This window comes from Toxorhynchites rutilus, chromosome 2, assembly GCF_029784135.1.
Source record: "Toxorhynchites rutilus septentrionalis strain SRP chromosome 2, ASM2978413v1, whole genome shotgun sequence".
Lineage (NCBI taxonomy): Eukaryota > Metazoa > Arthropoda > Insecta > Diptera > Culicidae > Toxorhynchites > Toxorhynchites rutilus.
Window position 1 is genome coordinate 210,341,370 of NC_073745.1, and position 22,370 is coordinate 210,363,739.

Sequence of the window (22,370 nt, forward strand, 5' to 3'; positions counted from 1 at the left end):
GATTGGACGATTCCCAGCATATTACCGATGTCCCGATGTGACAACTCCAGATTCTCGAAATGAGTGCACAGTATTAATTCACGACGCTCTTTTTCGTTCGACGACATTTTTCCAAATTTACGAAAAATTGACAGTGAAGCATGGCCAACGTGATCTATACACTCTTATCTGATTATGAGCGAAAGCTGAAGATATAATTCCTAAAAATTAAATTTCTACAGCGTTTTTTCCGTGATGCAATTTGATGTGACACACCCTTTATTGCCTTGAGACTGGAAACATTGTCAAATTGCCATCCGTTTGCATAGAACATCTCGGCCAAGATTCTCCATAGGTTCTCTATGGGATTGCAATCGACTGCCAGCAGGTCATTCAAGAAGCGGAATGTCCTTCTCGGCAAACCATGCCTTCGATTGCTTGGAAACGTGGATCTATGCATAATCTTGCTGAAAAAACGACATCCGGTAGTGTTATTCTCAATATGGTCAATCAAAACGTCCTACAGTAATTGAAGATACTTTTCGGAGTTCATTCGGGTGAAAATGAAACAAATGAGAAGCTTGCTGTGATAGGAAACGGCTCCCCACACTGTCAAACTTCCGCCCCCAAAGTTTCGCTTCGATCTCACGGCATGCCGTTGACTTTAATTGTACCAATAGCAACTATAACAGTCCGGACCATCCGAATTGAACTTTTTTCGCCGGAAAATACAACATTTCTTCATTCTAGTTTCCGTTCCATGTATTGCCGGGCGAAAATGAGAATATCTGCTTATGGGTGGCGGTCAGTTTCGGCTTCCCTTGAGGTTTCTTCCACATGATGTTTGGTGACACATTCAAGATGTGCGCAATATGCCTCTTCGTTACTGGAACAACCGATTCTGCCTTAATGTATGAGCAGGACATCGTTTCCTGGTTGCTTCGTGTCTTATTCGACCTTTAAGACGCAAAGTAACTTTGGTGTTCCCATTTGTTGGTCGTTATATCCCATATTTCTGGCATTATTTAAAGAAATTCCGTACCACTTTCTCAGATAGACAAATTTTTGTTACGATCGAGCGATTAGAAAACTTTTGTTCACTGAATATATCGATTTGTCCTGCGGCAAGGGCATCGGGTGCTGGTGCAATAGTAGGCTATCGTTTAGACCAGAAGAGTAAACGCCACATATGCGGTTACTTCATTCGATTTCCTCACCACGACAACTGGAGCCGTGCCCTTCGAGAAATCTGTACGGGAAAGTATGATTCTCGCGTAACTTTTGAAAAGGTCCTATGTAACAAATGTAAACAAATCGAGTTAATGGATGCACGCTATTAGTTTTCAATCATTGAATGTATTACAAAAACAATCGTTCACGTATCTATCTGCTTCATCTTTTTGTCGCCGATACAAAAAATATCCAATGTACAGATACGAATTTTAAGCACCCGGCTGTTACTTCGGACACCACTTTCCTCCGACGGCCGAAACGTCCGAAGTAACAAAGCAGTCAAAACAATTCGCAGTCGTACTTCGGTCGTTTTGGAATTTGTTTCTTACAGGTGTTGTTATCGATTTCAGTGCAATTCAACGAGTGATAACAATAATAATCAGTCTTTAGAACGAAATGCTGATATTTGGATTGTTGTTTATTAGTTAGTTTCAAATTTTTATAGTGCAACGTAATATGTCCAATGTGCAAACGCGGGCAGTCAAAACGTCCAATGTAACATTTTTCGCTCTGAGGCTTCAACCTTAATCTCAAATCACGGAACAATAGTTACGATTGGTTTTACGGAGTTATTCTTGACAGCTAGTGGTGAAAACAGTGATAAAGATTGATAGCTTTTAAGACAATTCGCGAAATAATGTTCAGGTCTTCAACCACGTTTTTCTCGAGTTGGCGAAAATGTTACATTGGACCTTTTCAAAAGTTACGCGAGAATTATATTATTCGTGTCGACGGTGGGTAGCATCGCAGAGGAGATCGCTCGATCAGGGAGAAACACTGGTTTGCATGTCACTCAAGTTGACTTCTGTTCTGGTGCTGAGTCCTGGAGTTGCACTGAACCATCTGAGATAGTTCTTCAGCGATGAAGCTGCATCGATTGGTCCCTCGCCGTTAACGAGATTGCAGAATCTGTTCATCAGTAAAAACCAGAGGTTCAGTTTGTCGGGAAAAATGGAAGTAAAGTGCCGAACCAGAAAAGCGTTGAAAGTCATTAACACCACTGACAGTAGTACCAACTTAAACGAAATAGAAATTTGAGAAATGTTCAGGGGGAAGATTTAAAGTTACAAATTCTCGGTATATATTTGACAGAATGGTGAACCACGCAAAAAATATGTTCCTTTCAGGGCCACCAAATCGTTCTGCTAAAGAGTTATTTCCAAAATTTCGACAAACTCCAAAATGAAATCCGAAGCGATAAACAAGCGAACTGAATGAAATAATTCCGTTGTCCCACGTCAACAAATAAATCGTGGCCTGAACATTTAAATATTTTCCAGGTCGGGGACCCGGGGAATGATTATGTAATAGATTCAATCTTATAAGTCGTGCTCAACAAGATAAATAAGAAGAATCCATACTGATAAATGCAACTATTAAAGGGGGAGCCGAAAGATCATCAAAAAAAAAAATCGAGACTTTATTGCAAATAATGATTACAAAAACTAAATTAAATCAGTTTGACTCATGTTCCACATTGCCTACAATTGCGACAGCTTCTATTTCAACTGCAGCCCCAAGAGGTAATTTCGAAACTGCATAGCAGGTTCTAGCAGGAAAATTACTACCGAAAACTAAAAAAAAGATATTAAAACAAAAACAAAAAGAAAAAGAAAGCTAGACAACACTACCTCTTTTGTACTCTTCATTCACAGCCGGATAGTCATTCATATCGGTTAACAGGACCGTCGTCTTGACTACTTTATCTATTCCAGAACCTGATTCGTTCAGCAAATTGGTGAGATGTTCCAAAGCTTTTGCGGTTTGAGCGGTTGCCCCTCCCTCAACCAGCATCGGCTCAGTCAGCTTAATTCCAATTACACCCGAACAGTACACCGTTCGGCCAGCGACGACAGCTTGACTGAAATGTGTTAGAATGAAGTACATTTACCAGTAAATGTTTCAATGTATTTTCTGATTGTTTGTTGATCCCGGATATCAGTTATCTATGCGAACAAATTTAGTTTGATTAAACTCTATGTTTTATCAACCAACCTGTAGGGTGCCAATGGTTTGGGGCACTTTGCAGTGGATATTATTTTACGAACGACGATAGACATTGCAGCGCAGCAAAAACAAACTTGTTTATCTCGAATACTTTGCGATCTTCCCTCCTGCGCGGCGGAATCACGACTAAGTTCATCGATGCTTTGAAGAAGTCGTGTGTATGCGTAAACCATTATCATCTGTGTGTGATTAACGTGATAAAAAAAATCTATCTGCTCGATTCGGTTTGTCGGCAATGAAATAAAATTATCACTTTCGATATACGAAATTTCAATTAGCTCCAAATTTAATCTGCAAAAAATTGTTTTTTTGCATATTACTGTTGTGGCTATTGCGAGATGAATATGCGTTTTAAATTCAATAAGCCGTCACAAAACATATCGATCCATTTAGTTTTTCAAAAAATGTAAGTATTAGGTTGGGGAAAAAGTAATCCATTATTTTTACGTTAAATTCAAACCTTTTTTTAATATGCTTCGGAATGTCCGATTTGGGTCATTTATGCACCATTTTGTTGTAAAATTTGATGTCATTCTAAAGGTAACCAGAATTGAAAGGGGGAGGCTGCCATACAAATTAAACACAAATTTCTACATTACTCGGGAATTAATCAAGCAAATGAAACCAAATTAGGCATATTGAGGTTTAAGGGTGCAATAAATGTTTCTATGGTGATGAGATACTCCTACCCCCTCTCTAAGGGGGGGGGGGTCTACCATACAAATGAAACACAAGTTTTTGCATTACTAGAGAATTAATCAAGCAAATGAAACCAAATTTGGCAAATTTGTGAATGTTTTAGGGTGCAATAAATATTTCTATAGTTGTTAGACTATCCATACCCCTCTCCTTGGGGGGGGGGGGGTCTTGTTGTAGTGCTGCCATACAAATGAACGAATTTCTTCATTACTTGAGAATTAATCAAGTAAATGAAACCGTTCAAATAAAACACACCGAAGGCCTCGCAATCTATGGTGGGACAGCCAATGTTCCAAGCTTTATATAGAAAAATCGAATGCATTTAAAGATTTTCGGAAACGTGGAACTCCTGAAAATTTTCAAACGTATTTAGCCCTTGAGAATCAGTTCAAAAAATTGATCAAAGGGAAAAAACGTGCTTATTGGCGAAATTTCGTGGGAGGTTTATCACGAGAAACGTCAATGAAAAAAATATGGAAAATGGCACGAAACATGAGAAATCGCTCTTCAACGAATGAAAGCGAAGCTATTCAAAAACCCGGAAAACCCGCGTCCGACTTCAATTCGTACCGCCCTATAGCAATGCTGTCTTGTATACGGAAATTGTTGGAGAAAATGATCTTGTTTCGCCTTGTTCGATGGGTTGAAACGAATGGCCTACTCTCAGATACACAATATGGGTTCCGCAGGGGCAAGGGGACGAATGATTGTCTTACGTTGCTTTCTTCAGAAATTCAAATGGCTTACGCCGAAAAAAAAAACAAATGGCTTCAGTATTCTTGGACATAAAGGGGGCCTTTGATTCAGTTTCAATAGAGGTCCTGTCAAACAAATTACACTCTCGGGGTCTGCCGCCTCTGAATAATATGTTATATAACTTGCTTTGTGAGAAACATTTGAATTTTTCTCACGGGGATTCGACAGTAAGTCGGGTCTCCTACATGGGACTCCCCCAGGGCTCATGTTTAAGCCTCCTTTTGTACAACTTCTATGTAAGCGACATCGACAATTGCCTTACACAAAATTGCAGCCTAAGACAACTTGCAGATGATGGAGTGGTGTCTGTCGTTGGATCAAACGAATCCGACCTGCAAGGACCCTTACAAGATACTTTGAACAATTTTTCAACCTGGGCCATTGGGCTAGGGATCGAATTCTCCACGGAGAAAACAGAGATGGTGTTTTTTTCTAGGAAGCATAGACCAGCAAAACCAAAGCTTCAACTTTTGGGTAAACCGATCACTCATGCTATGTCATTCAAGTATCTTGGTGTCTGGTTCGACTCCAAATGTACTTGGGGGGCCCATATTAGGTATCTGAGTAAAAAATGTCAACAAAGAATAAACTTTCTCCGTACAATTACCGGCACCTGGTGGGGAGCCCATCCCGAAGATCTTATAATGTTGTATCGAACAACTATTCTCTCAGTGATGGAGTATGGCAGTTTCTGTTTTCAATCAGCTGCCAAAACACACCTCATTAAACTCGAGCGAATTCAGTATCTTTGTCTCCGTATTGCGTTGGGATGTATGCCCTCAACGCATACCATGAGCCTCGAGGTTTTGGCAGGCATACTCCCACTAAAAGATCGCTTCAATTTATTATCTCTTCGGTTCCTCATCCGGTGTAAGGTTATGAACCCATTGGTAATCGGAAATTTTGAGCAGCTGATCGAGCTAAATTTTCATTCAGGATTCATGAGCTCATATCATGAATTCGTCTCCATGCAGGTTGATCCTTCTTCGTATATTCCCAACCGTGTTTGTTTTCCTGACTACATCAATTCCTCTGTGCATTTTGATCTGTCCATGAAGCAGGATATCCATGGAATTCCAGATTATCATCGATCGGGGATCGTTCCTACGATTTTCGAAGCAAAGTATGGGCGTGTCAATTGTGATAATATGTACTTTACTGATGGGTCCTCTATGAATGAGTCCACAGGATTTAGAGTGCTCAACAAATTTTTTAGCACCTCACACAGTCTTCAGTATCCTTGCTCAGTGTACATTGCTGAATTGGCAGCAATACACTGGGCGCTGGACAGCGTCGCCTCACGACCTGTTGAACACTATTACATTGTAACGGATAGTCTGAGCTCTGTCGAAGCTATCCGTTCAATGAGGCCGGAAAAGCACTCGCCGTACTTCCTTGAGAGAATACGAGAAATTTTGAGTGCTTTATCCAGACGCTGTTATGTCATTACCTTTGTCTGGGTCCCTTCACATTGCTCAATTCCGGGTAATGAGAGGGCTGACTCATTAGCAAAGGTAGGTGTAATTGAAGGCGAAATTTATCAGCGTCAAATCGCCTTCAATGAATTTTATTCTTTAGTCCGCAAAAATACCATAGTTAACTGGCAACGCAAATGGAACGAAGATGAATTGGGCCGGTGGCTCCACTCAATTATCCCTAAGGTTAGCCTCAATCCGTGGTTCAAAAGTCTGGACTTGAGTCGGGACTTTATTCGCACCTTCTCCCGACTCATGTTTAATCACTGTTCGTTAGACGCGCTGCTTTTTCGTTTTAATCTTGCCGACAGCAATCTCTGTGGTTGTGGCCATGGTTACCACGACATCGAACACGTTGTTTGGTCGTACGAGTTGTATCTTGTCGCCAGATCGAATTTAGAAAACTCCCTTCGGGCTGGAGGAAAGCAGTCCAATGTGCCAGTGAGAGATGTGTTGGCTCGGTTAGACCTTGATTACATGTCCCAAATATATGTTTTCCTTAAAGCTATCAATCTTCGAGTGTGATTGTTCATACATCCTTTTCCCCTCCTTTTCGTCCTTCGCGAGCTATCGGTTCCCTTCCTACTAACATTAGAATAAGTTAAATTGTAAATACATATTAGATGTAAGGATAGTTTTAAGAATTGAGTGTGAAGTGTCAGTGTGAATGAGAATGTGAATGTGAATGTGAGTGCGAGTGTAAACACACATCTCTTTACATCCCATCCTTTTCCTAATGAAAATGTGTCACCCTTCTAAACTCGAGTCGATCGCGAGTAATCGGTTTCCTATTTTATTAACCATAGAATTAAGGAAACAACATGTTGATATATGCTAGTTGAAATATCTGTAAGAGTTTGGCTCCATTAAACTTATGTAACTGAGCCTGTAAAAATAAACGGATTAATAAAAAAAAATAAAACACAAATTACAGGGGGCACACAAACACAATCTTCTGCATAACTCGAGAACTAATCAAGTACAATTTGGGATGTGAGGATTTTTGGGTATGAGAAATGTTTCTATGATGGTATGACACCCCTCCCTCCTCTGGAATGGAGAGGGCGTTCCATAAAAATAATACACATATTTCAACCAAAAATATTCCAACCAATCATAACAATTCAACAATTTTCGGAAAACTCTGAAGGAAAAGGGGAAAAATCGGAAAATTAAATTCCCGTATGTTCTACAATTTCATAGTGACAAGTGCTGTTAGTCCATTTCATGTTTGCGCTAGCGAAATTGATCTTTGATCGAAACTGGAAACTGATTTTAATGTGATGAAACACACTCCTATATCTTCTTCTATCTAATAAATAAATACTATAAATACAATAAAAAAATATCGCCGAATATGTTGATAAGAGCAGAACTCGAGGAAGGAATTCTCCGATTTAGGGCTGCCTTTATTCTATCATATTTTCTGTATCAAACATTTATTCCATGTAATGGAGAAACATGTTATTTGCAAGTGGTTGAAAAATCTTGAACGAGAATTGTGTCTGAAAATAATCAGATATTATAATGATGAGTTTTGTTAGAAATACTAGGAATTTTATAGTAAAAGGTAAATTCAACGGAGTCGATTAGAAGATCAATCAATGAACAATTCTGCGATTGGACCCATGAACTTGCTCATAGTAAGAAAACGTGAATGTTTGAAGGTATTGATAACAAAAAACAAATTTTGGGCGGGACGAAGTTTGCCGGGTAAGCCAGTCATCTAAATCTCCACCATATGCCACAGTCGACATTTGGAATGCGTCCGCGTATTTAATTTTGTTTCATATCCAAAATATGATACAGATTCTTCGATCCATTTTTTTTTCTAATAGGCAATAATCGAGACGAGACAGAACACGTGCAAACAGAACAGCAATCAAAAACTAACATTAAAAATGGTCGAACTTGTCTGCATAAGTGAGAGTCATGAGTATCAACATGATGCTACAAAAAAAAGAAAATCGAATAATCATAATTGGAAGCATTCCCATTTACCCACATATTTGTGCGATACAATTTGGGTATACCACTGCGGATCAGACGCGCGTAAATCGCTCGTTCGAATTGCAAATGCAGTGTTCATTTTTTTTCTAATAGGCAATAATCGAGACGAGACAGAACACGTGCAAACAGAACAGCAATCAAAAACTAACATTAAAATTGGTCGAACTTGTCTGCATAAGTGAGAGTCATGAGTATCAACATGATGCTACAAAAAAAAGAAAATCGAATAATCATAATTGGAAGCATTCCCATTTACCCACATATTTGTGCGATACAATTTGGGTATACCACTGCGGATCAGACGCGCGTAAATCGCTCGTTCGAATTGCAAATGCAGTGTTCATTCTACGGATAATATGGAGGAAGAAAATATTGTAAACTCAGCACCAGGACCCCAACTGATTGTTTTGTTTTTTTAAGACTAGAGGTGACTGAACTTTTTAGCTTAAGGCTTCTATAATAGCGAAAAACTATCAATCAATCTAATACACAGTCTCCCGCCAGCTAGCGAGAAACCAACAGTTTTTTCTACTACTGATGTTACACAAAATGGTTTTGGTCGATACAAACAACGATACCAAAATCATTCCGGTTGTAGTTAAAGATATCGCACACAGCTGCGTAATTTTGTTCGCAGCTTCGAATCCCAAGTGAAGGCACTGCGTCGATTTTCATGTTTTCTGATGGAGAGTAGATAGGGAGGTATCGAGTTATGGAGAGAATAATGCTTGTAAAATAAGTCAAAGGTGACATGAAATCCATCGATGATAAGCGTGACACTATGTCCTAAACCTATTTAAATACCACCACTTCTTTGGAAGGTGGTCTCCTTTATTTATTATCTACTGTACCACAACGGGTTGTGTCCCATTCACCCGAAACACGTTTACCCGAAGCACATTTACCCGAATGTAGCGCATACCCGAATGACATTCACCCTAATGTAACAAATACCCGAATGCAACATATCCCCGAATGGACATTTACCCAGTGAACATTTACCCGAATGCAACGTTTACCCGAATGCGACATTTACCCGAATGGGATGTTTACCCGAATGAAGAAGGAAAAATTCCGACAAATCGGCATTTTGCGCTTGGTTGCAAACGTGATGCACCAGATAAACGTATGGCGTCCGACGCTCGTAAACGGGCTGCATCATCCATAAGAAAGGATGGACTTAATAATACGTTTTAAAACTGCATTATTTCACTTTTCATTATTTTGAAAGGATTTTATTCAATGCCAGTATTTCTCGAATTGTACTTCCCACGAAAAATAGTTTTTGAATGGAAATGAAAGTATGAGACAAATATGATCTTTATATAACACTGATCAGAATTAAATATACAAATACAAATACAAATATAGTAAAATTTGTGTATTATTTGAATATATCCTTCTTTTGGGTAAGTGTAGCTGTCGGGTAGATGTTACATTCGGGTAAATGGTACATTCGAGTAACTGTCGCATTCGGGTAAATGTTACATTCGAGTAAATGTTACATTCGGGTAATTGTTGCATTCGGGTAAATGTCGCATTCGGGTAGATGTTACATTCGGGCAGCTGTCGCTTTCGGGTATTTGTTACATTCGGGTGAGTGGAATTCGGATGAATGTCTTTCGGGTAACTGTCATTCGGGTGAGTGGATTTTGGGTAAATGTGACACAATCTTCGGAATTCACTGATTTCACCGATTATGATAGAACGAAACAATTCAAAATGATTCTGGCTGAAGAGTAGGGAGTAAGTAAAAAATAATTTTCTTCGAAAATTACGAACCTTGGTGCAGAGTAATATTGTATTAATGGATTCTAAGCCCACATTGTCGATTTTATGTGTTGTCAAAGATAAACAATACTGGCAGTGAAACAAATATATAATCGCCTGTTGTCGCCAGCTGCCGAAAAGGAAGAGTTGCTCTTAAAATTCCGATGCATTCTAAAATTATATTCTATCACCACGAATACAAGCAAATAAAATAAAATAATTGAATTGTCTAAACAAAGCATTCTCAAACTATTGCGGGTAAGAGACCACTTCTCCAGAGAGGAATTATAACATCCAAAATTATTAAAAAATTGTATCTTTATCTTATTCATACAACAACAAAAAAACTTCAAACCAATTCATAAAACATTACGGTTGGTTAAGTGAGTAAACTTGACATAATTTTCTCAACAATAAGAACTAGAAGTAGCTTATATTTGTGATTCAACCGCAAGGTAGACGTAGGACTACCGTTATCTCATATTTGTTCGAAGTAGCATCTGAATCAATTCTCAATGAATGATTGAATGGATATTTTGAAAGTTTTGTGAACGGTTCTTTTTGTAGGAGTGTGAGTGGATTTATATATTTTAGAAAGTTACCACAGAAATATAGAAAATAGAAAACTCAACTTTTTTGATCTGGATGGTGGTTCTGAAAAGGATCTCAAGATACCCAACGCAAATTATATCCCCCACTAATTCGAAACGATGATCGATTGAAATATTGGTGAGCATTCAATATAGGCACTATTCCTTGAATCAAACAAGGTGGTTTCTTTGACATTGTGAAATATTTCGTATTGTGCACATTATCTATCGTCAATGGTACAATTCGCGGTCTCAATAAGGTAGCCACTTTGTTCAAAATTATTACCGATACGTCGTTTTTTTGCTAGAGGTTTTGTTCAGACCGGTAGTAACCCTGTCCAGCCGGCTACCGGATATCAGAAAAAGTCAATAATTTTTCATTAACACAAGATGAATTATAACAAAATAACTCATTAACATTAATCATACATAGGGGATCTTCGTAGCCTAATTGGTTGCGTGTCCGCTGTCCGTGTCTACTGTATCGGTAATTGGTACTATTAATGACACAACAATGGAAGCCTTATATCAACAGTCCCGCTGAGTATGATCCAACTGTGAACATTAGAACGATAGGAATATTCTTACGCCGAAAATGGCGACATGTGTATTTATAAGATAGGAATACTCTTACGCCTAAATGGCTACTGTGTAATATACAACAAAATTATAGTAAGGATAAAAATGTAAATTCGGCTCTGTTACTGCTGAATTGCTAAATGAGCCTGATAAAAATAAGCAGATGGGATAAAAAAATCATTCATACATAATTCAAAACAAGATTTATATCAACTGATTACAATATTAACTCATTGCATTAATTTAACAACAGTAGGGAAAGTGGGGGTAAAACGGACATGTTAAGAAGAACTTCAATTGTTTCTTAGAAAACTCATGTTTCTCAAAACTTAAAAGCAGTTCCTTACAGTTCAATATACTGGTTTTCGAAATAATTGGCCAAATGTTTTATAAAAATGCGTTTTTCCATGTTTTTACTGAATTTTGAACAAGCCGAAAAGTAAAACTTTTCTATCGGTGCGGGTATAATGGACATGTAGTGGGGGGAATATGGACAGGTTCATAATATACGAAGCGTAGTAGTTTTTCGCTCGCTGGAGGAATAATTTCGCTCTCTCTCAGTGTTTGTGTGTCCAGTAACTGGAATAGAACAAACAGAGAAAGCAGTAGAAAAAAGAGTTTTATATTCTTCCCTTCACTTTCCCTCATGCATTGGATATGATCTTGGATAAGACTGTCCATTTTAAACCCATTTTAAATTTACCACCCACGAATGAATTTACTTTTCCGTACATACGTTATGTCGCTTCTCTGTTAACTCACTAACCGAAATATAACCATCAGCGAATTCAATTTTGCAATTAAACCACTCAAAATACTTAATATCGAAGTTTGGTTTTCGGTTTTTGTTTCCCTATTTCACTTTTGATCATTAATTTTTGCCATAGGGTGGTTCAAATATTATAGAATAACATGTAGAAGTTATTCTCATTAACAGAAATCTGAAATTCGAAATGTAACTATACAAATCAACCACCTGTCCATATAACCCGCCCCTGTCCGTATTACCCGCGGTTCCCCTATCACTTTCATGTTACACTGAGAGAAATATTTAGTAAATATGACGAATTTTTTGGTACATAATACCAATTCACTAGTCATTTTCTACCCTACTATTGGTACATCTTACGAAAAAAAAATTGTAAGCGTAAATGTCCAACAAAACTACGATTTGTTGGTCCAGTGTTGGTTCAATAATGATTCGCATCATTGGTTCAGTATTGATGATAATTATCAATAAGTGATAGTAACGATATTCTTCTGAATAATTAATTCATATTTTCATTTTTTCTAACATCTTTCGTAAATATTGGTCTCCCATATCCTGATGAAGAAATACAAATATTAAGCTGTCAAAAAAGTCCTGCGGTATTTTTTTTGAATTTTCATTTGTTCATAAAATTAGTTACAATCATCTGTTTTAAGTCAAATATGCGCCGTTTTGTTCGATGACTTGTTCCCAACGAGATGCCAACTTCATAATACCCCTGTTATAGAAGCTCGCTTCCTAATTGGCAAAAAACTCGGATAGCCAATTTTCACAGGCCTCCCATCCGAGCTCCCGGAGCTTCTGGCGCGTCACCAAAGAAGTGTGTGGCCTGGCGTTGTCCTGATGGAAGACAATGCGGCCTCTTCTTCATGAGTGCTACCTTCAAGCGGTCCAGTTGTTGGCAGTACAGGTCCGAATTGAGCGTTTGGCCATAGGGAAGCAGCTCATAATAGATTATTCCTCGACAATCCCCCACCAAACACACAGCAGAACCTTCCTGGCTGTTAATGAGGGCTTGGCCACCGTCTGAGCCGCTTCAGTGGGCTTCGACCACGACCGTTTGCGCTTCACGTTGTCGTAAGTGACCCACTTTTCATCGCCAGTCACCATCCGCTTCAGAACCGGGTCGATTTTGTTGCGATTCAGCAGCGATTCACATGCGTCGATACGGTCAAAGATGTTTTTTTGCGTCAACGTGTGTGGCACCCATACATCGAGCTTCTTTGTGAATCCAAGCTTCTTCCAATGGTTAATAACGGTTTGATGACTTATCCCCAGCTCTTGGCCGATGCTACGGCTGCTACTATGCCGGTCTTTCTCGGCTAATTCAGCGATTTTGTCGCAATTTTCGACGACAGGCCTTCCGGAGCGTGGCGCATCTTCGACGACCTCTACACCAGAACGAAAACGTTGAAACCATCGTTGTGCGGTGGAAATGGAAACTGTATCGGGTCCATAAATTGCACAATTTTTGCCTTTGTCATAGTAGTACTGTAAAATATGTCGGATTTTCTCTTTATTTTGCTCCATATTTGCGACACTATAACTCACGAACGACTTAACCAAACAAAACACTGTCAAGGACTATATTATAGCGCCTTTCCAACAAGCTATAGTATGACTCGATACAAGGAATACAACTAGAACTACGCGCTTACAACGACACCTCGCGGAAATACCGCAGGACTGTCAAAAAAGTGACTAACACCTGTTTTTGTCCATGGCGACCGAGCTAGGTAGTCAGAAGTTAGCCACAAAAGAGGCCTGTGAAAATTGGCTATCCGAGTTTTTTTCCAATAAGGAAGCGAGCTTCTATAACAAGGGTATTATGAAGTTGGCATCTCGTTGGGAACAAGTCATCGAACAAAACGGCGAATATTTGACTTAAAACAGATGATTGTAACTAATTTTATGAACAAATGAAAATTCAAAAAAAAAATACCGCAGGACTTTTTTGACAGCCTAATATCAATGATAGCCGATAAATATATATTTATGAAACAAATGTATGTTAGATAGATGTATATTTAAATGTGACATAAAAATTAAATGCTTACCTCCGAGTTACAAATTGCTTTTTTAATAAAGTTGCCCACTATTTTCCAACGTTAGAACCTGAAGAAAAATCTTTAGTATAAACTTAACCTTGTGTCTCACTACTTGCCCTGGCTTCCATCGACTGTTTCCACGATTCCACGGGATGTATAGTAACCGCGGTATGTAAGCCCCATATTCATATTTTACGGTTCAGAGTCAAATAATATATCACAATATCCAAACAAAACAGAATATTTTTTATTATTTACCTCCGAATCACTCCGCTTCAACAAAAGTTTCAAAGCGATCGCGAAGTACGCACTGCACATTTACCAGATATGTAAACATGGTTACATAAACTATGAAGTAAAATGTACGAATCGTTGGTATGGGAGAACATTGCATTTCACATCATTTTTACAAAGCTTTGGTAATATGTTCTAAAAATGTGTATGTTTTACCAAAGTTTTGATTACTAAAGATTTGGTAGTTGCGTTTACTAAATTTTATCTCCAGTGTATATGTCGAATTTCATGCCGACTCGTCTTAGGAGTTGGCAGAACCATCTCAGCGAAACGTTGTGGGTGTAAACACATGGGGCTTTTAAGTAACTTTGCATACTTGAAATATTAAAAAAAGAATTAGACTTCTCTAAAGGGCCAAAAATTTTTTCTTGATTTTTCACAAAAAATTATAACTCAAAAACTATAATACCTACAATATTTAAGTTAAAGGATGAAATGAAGAAAAAAAATTAAATTTTCATAAAAAAAACCAAAATGTTTTCGAAAAAAAAAATTGCTGGGAAAAAATATTTAAAAAATTAAAATTCATTTTTCTCAAGAACGTATTTTTTTAAATTCTCAAAAAATTATATGAATAGCTGTTACAATTTTAAATAAGTCGTCCATACATCGGAAGATGGGTACTTTTACAGTAAAAAAGTTTTCGTGTTTTCTTTGAAAAAATTACAACTAATCCTAATTTTGTTTCAAGTCAAGATAACAATAAAGTGTTTTCGACAAAGTTTTAGATCTCATTAAAACACGAACTTTCGTCGAAGACGTCAACTTTATATCTTTTATAGTTTCTGAAATATGGGGCATTTTGGTATGGAGACTCCTGAAAAAAATAATGTTTTACTCGTTACATTTTTGTGTGTAAATTCTCGCGTGTGACATGTTTCTAAATAGAAAAAAGTTAGCAGAGCATGTCAATCGCGATAATTTATACATGCAAATGTAACATGAAAAAGTTGTTGTTCGAAGAACTTTTTCTCTGTAAAAATGCCCATCTTCTGATGTAAGGACGACTTATTAGAATTTGTAAGGACTGTTCATATCTATTTTTTTCAGAATTCAAAAAAAAAACATGTTATCGAGAAAAATAAATTTAAGTTTTCAAAAAATTTTTTTTCAATGATTTTATTTTTCAACAATTCACTTGACATTTTCTAATCAAAAAACATAAATAATTTCCGTAGTCCTACGTCTGTCTGTAAAATGTTAAAAAAAAGTTCTTCATCTCGGTCCGATTAAAGGTGCCTGTCGACTTTGAATACGAATGTGTACCGAAACGATGACGAAACAAATAAAAGATGACTCTGCAAAAATCAGCCAACTAAAGATTTTGCAAACGTGAAATGAGACCTAACGATATTGTAAATTTTATTTAATCAAAACAATTCACCAAGACACGAGCGTAGTTGCCATGCGGAAGTTTACTCCTAGTTTTGGCTAATCGTCACTAATTAATTGTTCACGCAGGATGTATTATACTGTACCTGCCTCTACCTAACTTGCTGTAGGTCTTATCTCACTGGAATGGAGTGTGGCAAACGAACCGTCATCGATACGTAAATATATATTCGAAAATATTGCACTCAATATATTTTTATTGTATATTACGTATTGTATGTTACTCCCTGATATTGCATGATCTTACGTTTGTACCTAATTTGAACTCATTTCTCGTAAAATCGATTGTCTTTGTTCTCCTGGAGGCAAATTATAACGTATCCGAAGAGTCAGCCGAGCTCTCACTAAAATGAAACTGCAGCTTGTTTTTGGTTTTCCTAAATAATTTCTTCAGAACATCTTCATCGCTTTCATAAAACAAATCAAACATATTTTTCCTTCGGGGAACTCGTTGTAAGCTATCTTGTAACTTTTCCCAGGCAGTCTTCCTATCTTCCGGGGTGGCTTCCGATAGTACCCTCTCAATGGCAGCCTCCACATCGAAGTCATCATCCGCATCATCAGGCACAATAGTTTCATCGTCGCCATCCTCCCCACCATCGTCCTCTGCAATGCTCATTTTTTCTTTCGATTGCATTTCCTCTCTGAACTCCTTGAGGCCAAATTTTTTCGCAGGTATTCCATCATCCTCTTCATCATCGCTATCAATCTCGTCCTTGCTGGGATAATCAAACGATCGAAATCGCGTTAGAATTTTCAGCTTCGTTGCAGTGGGAATTTCCTGTAGTATTTTTTCAACTTGCTCGAACCCTTGCAAACTCTTTTCGCTAGAATCCTCGCCCCCACTATCTCGTCCCGGCTCATCAACATCGTATTCATCTCTGAAAAGTCCACCAGTTCCGCTCGAATCGCCAGCACCAGGCGCTCCTCCCTCTGCACTTGATAAGCTACCGTTCGCAGACTTGCCACTCATTTCGCCATTGATGGCTGCATCCGGCGAATGTTGATTAATGCTGCCGTCTTCGTCCGCCCTCTCCACGATAATACTCAGCTCAACAGGATTGTGTTTGAGCGCGAAGTGATGGGTCCGGTTCCGCCTTCGCTCATTCTCGCTGCTGTCCTCAGTTGTCATCTCATCGAATGTAGCTTCGTCGTACGTGGGAAGCGCTTCTGAAAATTGATAAATGATTTTATTAGAAACTGCATTTTTTATAATCAACCTATTTCATATTGTTGTGGCTAAATTGATTGATGTGATCGTACGTTATGATTAAATTTGATGAATTACTAATAGTATTCTTCTTATTTTCATCAAGTTTAAAGTTTCGTGAAATATTTTGATATTATGATTGATACTTGTGAACTATATCCTTCATTTCAATACTTCAATAATGAAGTTGATTCGTTTCGTTTAGGGCGTCATCAATTTCATTTTACATTGGTTAATTCTCCTGTCAGAAATGCTACACATTCAAAGCTGTCATCTGACAAATGATTATCAGTGGATGTCAGTTTATCTCACTTTAGCATGCTATTCAGAATAATGTTCAATGTCAGAACATTTAAATAAATCTGCCAGTGTTGATTTGATGAATTTCGCATTTAGTACAAATTATTCTCACGTGTATCGTTTCCGCTTTCCTCGGGGGAGACATTCGCGTCAGCCTGGAACTCTTGAAGCGTGTCTTCCGGCTGCTGTTGCTGCCCCTCGCTGTCTTTGGTTTCGCTTTCGTCTTCGGCACAAACAACATTCTTATTTTTGAACTTGCTGAAACTGCTGATTATTTTGCTGATCCTTTTGAAACGGCTGGGTGGTAGAAGAAAATGGATGAAAAAATACAATTTTATTAAACTGTTTAGAATTCGATGAACCAATCGTGGATCTGTTTTATCTGGACGCCGTTAATTAAGATTATATTTCGGATGGTTTCTCAGAGCGGTGTTGACTGTTTCGAACTCCTTGATTGGCATTCAAGAGGGGATTCAGGCGACTTTATATTGCAAATCAGGGGGAAATGTCTTGTGACAACGTCGGTATTATTTCCCTTGTGAAGAATGATGGCGCATTACAGATGAACGAATGAGGAATGACTGATCGAACGAACTTCATGGTTATGGATTTATGGTACCAATGCGAAAGATTTATTTTGGTTCTTTCGATTATTAGACTCGTATTTGGGAATATACTGTGAATATATTTGCATATGTGAAACTACCAAATGTCTTTGGTAATGCTGTCCCACATCCCTACCAAAGGTTAGTAAATTTTACTCGATATTATAAGTAAACTTGAATGTTTCTTTATCTAAAGACTGGTGAGAACAGCGCGTTTTAACCATTTTTATTGTTGCCATAAGGCAATACGGAGGCGAGCTTATATATCTTATATATCTTCAATACGTGCATTTCAGTTGGGAAAATGTAGCCGATATTGGGCTTACGAATCATGATTCTGTTTGAAATATATGTTCATTAGTATGGTAGAAAATGGCTATAGATTGGTAGCATTTACCAAAAAAATCGTTATATTTACTAATTATTTCTCTCTGTGTATTACTGTTCCGTTAATCTGTACTGCTCGTTACCGGGGGTAGACATTAGCATTTTCACTGTTAGGCGTGGAAACAGAGCATCAAAATATTGATGCAGCGTGAGTGAGGTGAAAATTGAAATTCGGTAAGATCCTTATTGTGTTACTATTTGTCACAGAATAAGGATATTTGCCACATACACGGACCCGATCGAAAAGGATACAGATTCCCGATTATGCTCTCCTTGTAACTCTTAGAAAACACTTTTTATGTATACTTTAAAGATACAAATTCATTTTATAATATGGTATAATATTATCACGCACTTACGCAGTACCAGTACCAGTGGCTATGTGGATTGCATAGTCGTGTAAAACAGTGTTGCATTTGTACCTTGGTTCGATCCCTGCTTGACACCGTTTGGACTTTTTTTTTTCTCCTGGTACAATTCCAATACTGAACTTTAAGTCTGAGAGTGAGAGAGGTCTGTTCCCATACATTTAAACATTTCAAAGTTCTTGAAATATGAGTTTTTATTTGTTCATTTCACCCTTCAGCACACGAAAAAGCATTTTTGACGTAGAACTACGTCTTTCAGGAAGGGTACCAAATCAGAAAACAGGTCACGTTTTTATGAAATAAAGTTGACGATGATAACTATTTTCACAGCGAACGGATTCTGATGATTTGCATACCATTCGAAACGAAAATTCTCTAATATTTGTTTGGTATGCTATACATTACAATTCTCTAATCCCCAAACGGTTTAAATCAATGAAAACTGGAAGCATTCCCATTTTCCCATATATTTGTTCTGCCGTGCCATCAATAGCGAGCAATGAATACATTCGTTTCTGTCCGTTTTCGAATTATTTGATGTAGGGGAAAGTCGGGAAAGACGGACAGGGTAGGAAAGACGTACACCCCTGTATAATTGATAAATTACATTATTATTCTAAATTTTAATTATGTACAAACTTGCAATACAGTGTATCAATACCTCTGACACTTACTGTGTACACTTTTCTGTTATAATTGTAAATAAAAACATAAAAATAATCTACAAATAGCAGCTCGATGTAAATTTCCGTCTGCCGGAAATAAGGTTCTCATTGTTATCGAGAAATTTATTGAGGTATTTTTCGTTACGTGAATGTTCTACCATCACTTCTGTTCCAGTTCATTTTCTCATTTTTACTCTCAAAAATATTGACGAAAATGAAATACTAATCAAGTCGGGTTAACTTGATTATCTCCTCCTTCTTTATTTAACAGATGTCCACTAGCTACGTTTGCAAATGCAACCAGATATCATGGACGAATCAGCAGAGGGGTTTTTAAAACGTAATCCGAATTTGTCATTCCGAATGCCGGAAGCTTTTACGACATGAATAAATGAGAAAAATTACAAGTCCTTCTGATTTTAGTCTAGCCTCTTGGTTCGATCATTTTTAAGGCCTATTAAAAGACTTCCAAAACTTATTGAGTACATAAAATTGAATTTTCAGTTAGTGTCCATCTTTCTCACCCCAGGTGTCCGTCTTTTCCGACTCAATCTTATTTTCTCAAAGATGCCGGATACATTCTTGTTTCAAAATTTCTGCCTCAAAGACAAATTTTATTATGCAAAAAGACCTAGACTATTTTTGTGAAATTCACGGAAAAAATCAACTTTTACTTAGGATGTTCGTCTTTACCACCGTTCCCCTAAATAAGCCATCCACGATTTGAACCCACACCACTTACCGTTTGGTGATCAGGCGTCGTGCACAAATTATGTAACGCAAAAAATCCGGATTTTTGACCCCCTCCTCCCCTACGTAACGCAATTTCCTATCTCTAATACACAGAAAGCAACGCAACTGTAACGTAATAAAAAAAAGTTTAAAACAATAATCAGTGCAAAGAAAAGTAAAAATATTACTTTACTGAAGGTTTTCTCTGATATATTTCCATCACAATGATCTTCTTTATTTTTTTTATTTATAAACATTATCTTTTCAATATCATCTAATAAAAGTCTACTACATCTTTCACTGCAAACTTGTCTTGCTTTCGGAAAAATTCGCTCACATGGTACTGAAGTCGCCGGAATACATAATATTTTTTTTTAAAAAAAAGGATAGAGCCACGGAGAGATAGATTTCCTTTCATTCCACCAAAATGAAGAGCTGCTTAATCTCAGAAAATGTGGTTCCGCTAAATGTGTATTTACAATAGATGTTGCAGCAGCATTTGGATCATGTGAAGATCGAAGATTGCCAACCAATGCATCAAACTCCTCCCATACAGATGACAGCGCTTCATCACCAACGATTTGTGGTTGTTTCGTAGGTGTGTATTCTATGGATGCCGTTTTTAGCATCCTTATCAACGACTGGTGTACATAGTTGTACTTTCTGTTATCCCCAAAACCTTGCAGCTTGAAGCGAGGATCTAGCAGTATTTGTTAGGCTACTAATTCGTCTGACTCAAGATTTGTAGATCGCTTTACCAGCTCCGAAATCAATTCATACAGAGATTTTTTATAATCACTAGAACTGATTTCACTTGATCCATATAATGTTGATCATGTCGAATTATCAGTCGGGAGAATATAGCAGTTTTCGATAAAGTCACAGTTTTCTCCCCGTTTTATATCCCAAACGTTTTTAAAATATTTCGAATGGAATGTTTTCACGATTAACTGTATTATATTAGTCAAATAATTTCATTCGATACCCATATGCGGGTTGGATTTATCATAAATAAGTGTGATTTACTAGTCAAGCCCATTCATCTGATACCCATTTGATGGGGTTTTCAGAAGAAATGTAGTCTGTCATTTCGTAACGGTCGCCATTTTGGATTTACATTTTTCATGAATAACTGTGTTCTACTAGTCAAGTCCTTTCATTTGATACCCATATTGATGAGGTTTTGGCAAAATATGTAGTCTGTCATTTTATAATGGCCGTAATCTTGGATTTCCATTTTACATAAATAACTGTGTCCTACTAGTCAAGCCCTTTAATTAGATACCCATATTGAGGGGTGTTTGAACATGCACTTCTATTTTCCGGTTTCAATCAGAAAACGCGACTTGTGAATTTGTCACTAACGGTTTATTTTAAACAGTTGATTTTATTCCAAGAGGTGACTACTTCGTTCGAGATTTTATTTTCAACTGACTTAAGTCTATCTATCGCAATAGATATTTCAGATATCTATAGTTCTCTATTGCTTATCTTCGGCCCTATCGACGATCGTGAAAGCGATCGATCGTTTATGGGCTGATCTTTTGTATCCTAGCTGCTAACGATTGTAGTAATTGCACGGTGGGCTCATGCCCTGCGAATATCAGAAATTCATTTCCTAAGTTGCTATAAAACCGTGGGCTAATGCTTAAACATACCGGCCGCCTTGAAATGCAATTTGCTTTCAACCTTACACACATATGAGCTATAACTGTAATTTCCTATCCGGATGATACAATATAAATAAATATGAAAAATCATGAAATGCTTCTTCATGAAGCATAGTAAACATTGCTTCGTGCAGTATTCAGCGTCTCCATTATGATGGGTTCCCATATGGATGAATGTAGTAAATATCTTCGCCTGACTGGTGATGTCCTCTCGATGTATGGACTCATGGACTGTAGATGGAGGTTCTGCCATTCACGACATGAGAGCCACAGCATGGTGGCTCCATTGATGCTATAAGTAAAATGAGAGGCGATTTTTTACTAAGAATTGACAATTGGTAAACGACTTCCCTGATCTGCGGAGGCGGTCCGCCTCCGCAAGCGCGTTTCGCGCTTCCGATGACCGATCGACTGATGATGAATATGTTGTGGAAATTGATGTGATCTCTTCTCTGGAGATCCCGACATAGAATCCTCATGTCCGCTCTTGTAGATCTGATTCTGGATTATGCTGCGCGAGTTCAATTTTTGTGTCCTGCCAATTGAGTAGAAGAGTGATTGATTGCGAGAACAGAAACGATGTCAGGATACATAACTTCGCGTGGAGGTAACTTTACCCCCACTGTTTACTTTTTCGATACGGATACTGGACGTTGAACGGTCCGCAATAATCCACTCCCACTCTCGTGAAGGGTGGTGCTGGTGTGACGCGTTCAACTGGTAAGTCACCCATTATTTGTTCGTGACTTTTTGGACGTGTTCTGAAGCATTTGAGACATCTGTGTATCACTTTGCGTGTTACATTTCTTGCTCCAATAGGCCAGAATCTCTC

The 22,370-nt window shown here is 37.9% G+C and overlaps 2 protein-coding genes across 2 annotated transcripts; both read right to left on the bottom strand.

Annotated features, from left to right (window-relative positions):
* Positions 1-2,590: 2,590 nt before the first annotated feature.
* On the bottom strand, positions 2,591-3,350 carry LOC129770920 (rutC family protein UK114-like). The gene is made up of 3 exons (XM_055774112.1): positions 3,208-3,350; positions 2,844-3,073; positions 2,591-2,786 (listed from the first exon to the last, which is right to left on the bottom strand). Exons 1-3 carry the CDS (start codon positions 3,270-3,272, stop codon positions 2,668-2,670), a joined length of 414 nt encoding a protein of 137 aa, XP_055630087.1. The 5' UTR covers positions 3,273-3,350; the 3' UTR covers positions 2,591-2,667.
* Positions 3,351-15,849: 12,499 nt separating this feature from the next.
* On the bottom strand, positions 15,850-17,720 carry LOC129771423 (uncharacterized). Its single transcript, XM_055775042.1, has 2 exons — positions 17,224-17,720; positions 15,850-16,771 (listed from the first exon to the last, which is right to left on the bottom strand). Exon 2 carries the CDS (start codon positions 16,731-16,733, stop codon positions 15,912-15,914), a length of 822 nt encoding a protein of 273 aa, XP_055631017.1. The 5' UTR covers positions 16,734-16,771; positions 17,224-17,720; the 3' UTR covers positions 15,850-15,911.
* Between the last annotated feature and the right edge of the window lie 4,650 nt (positions 17,721-22,370).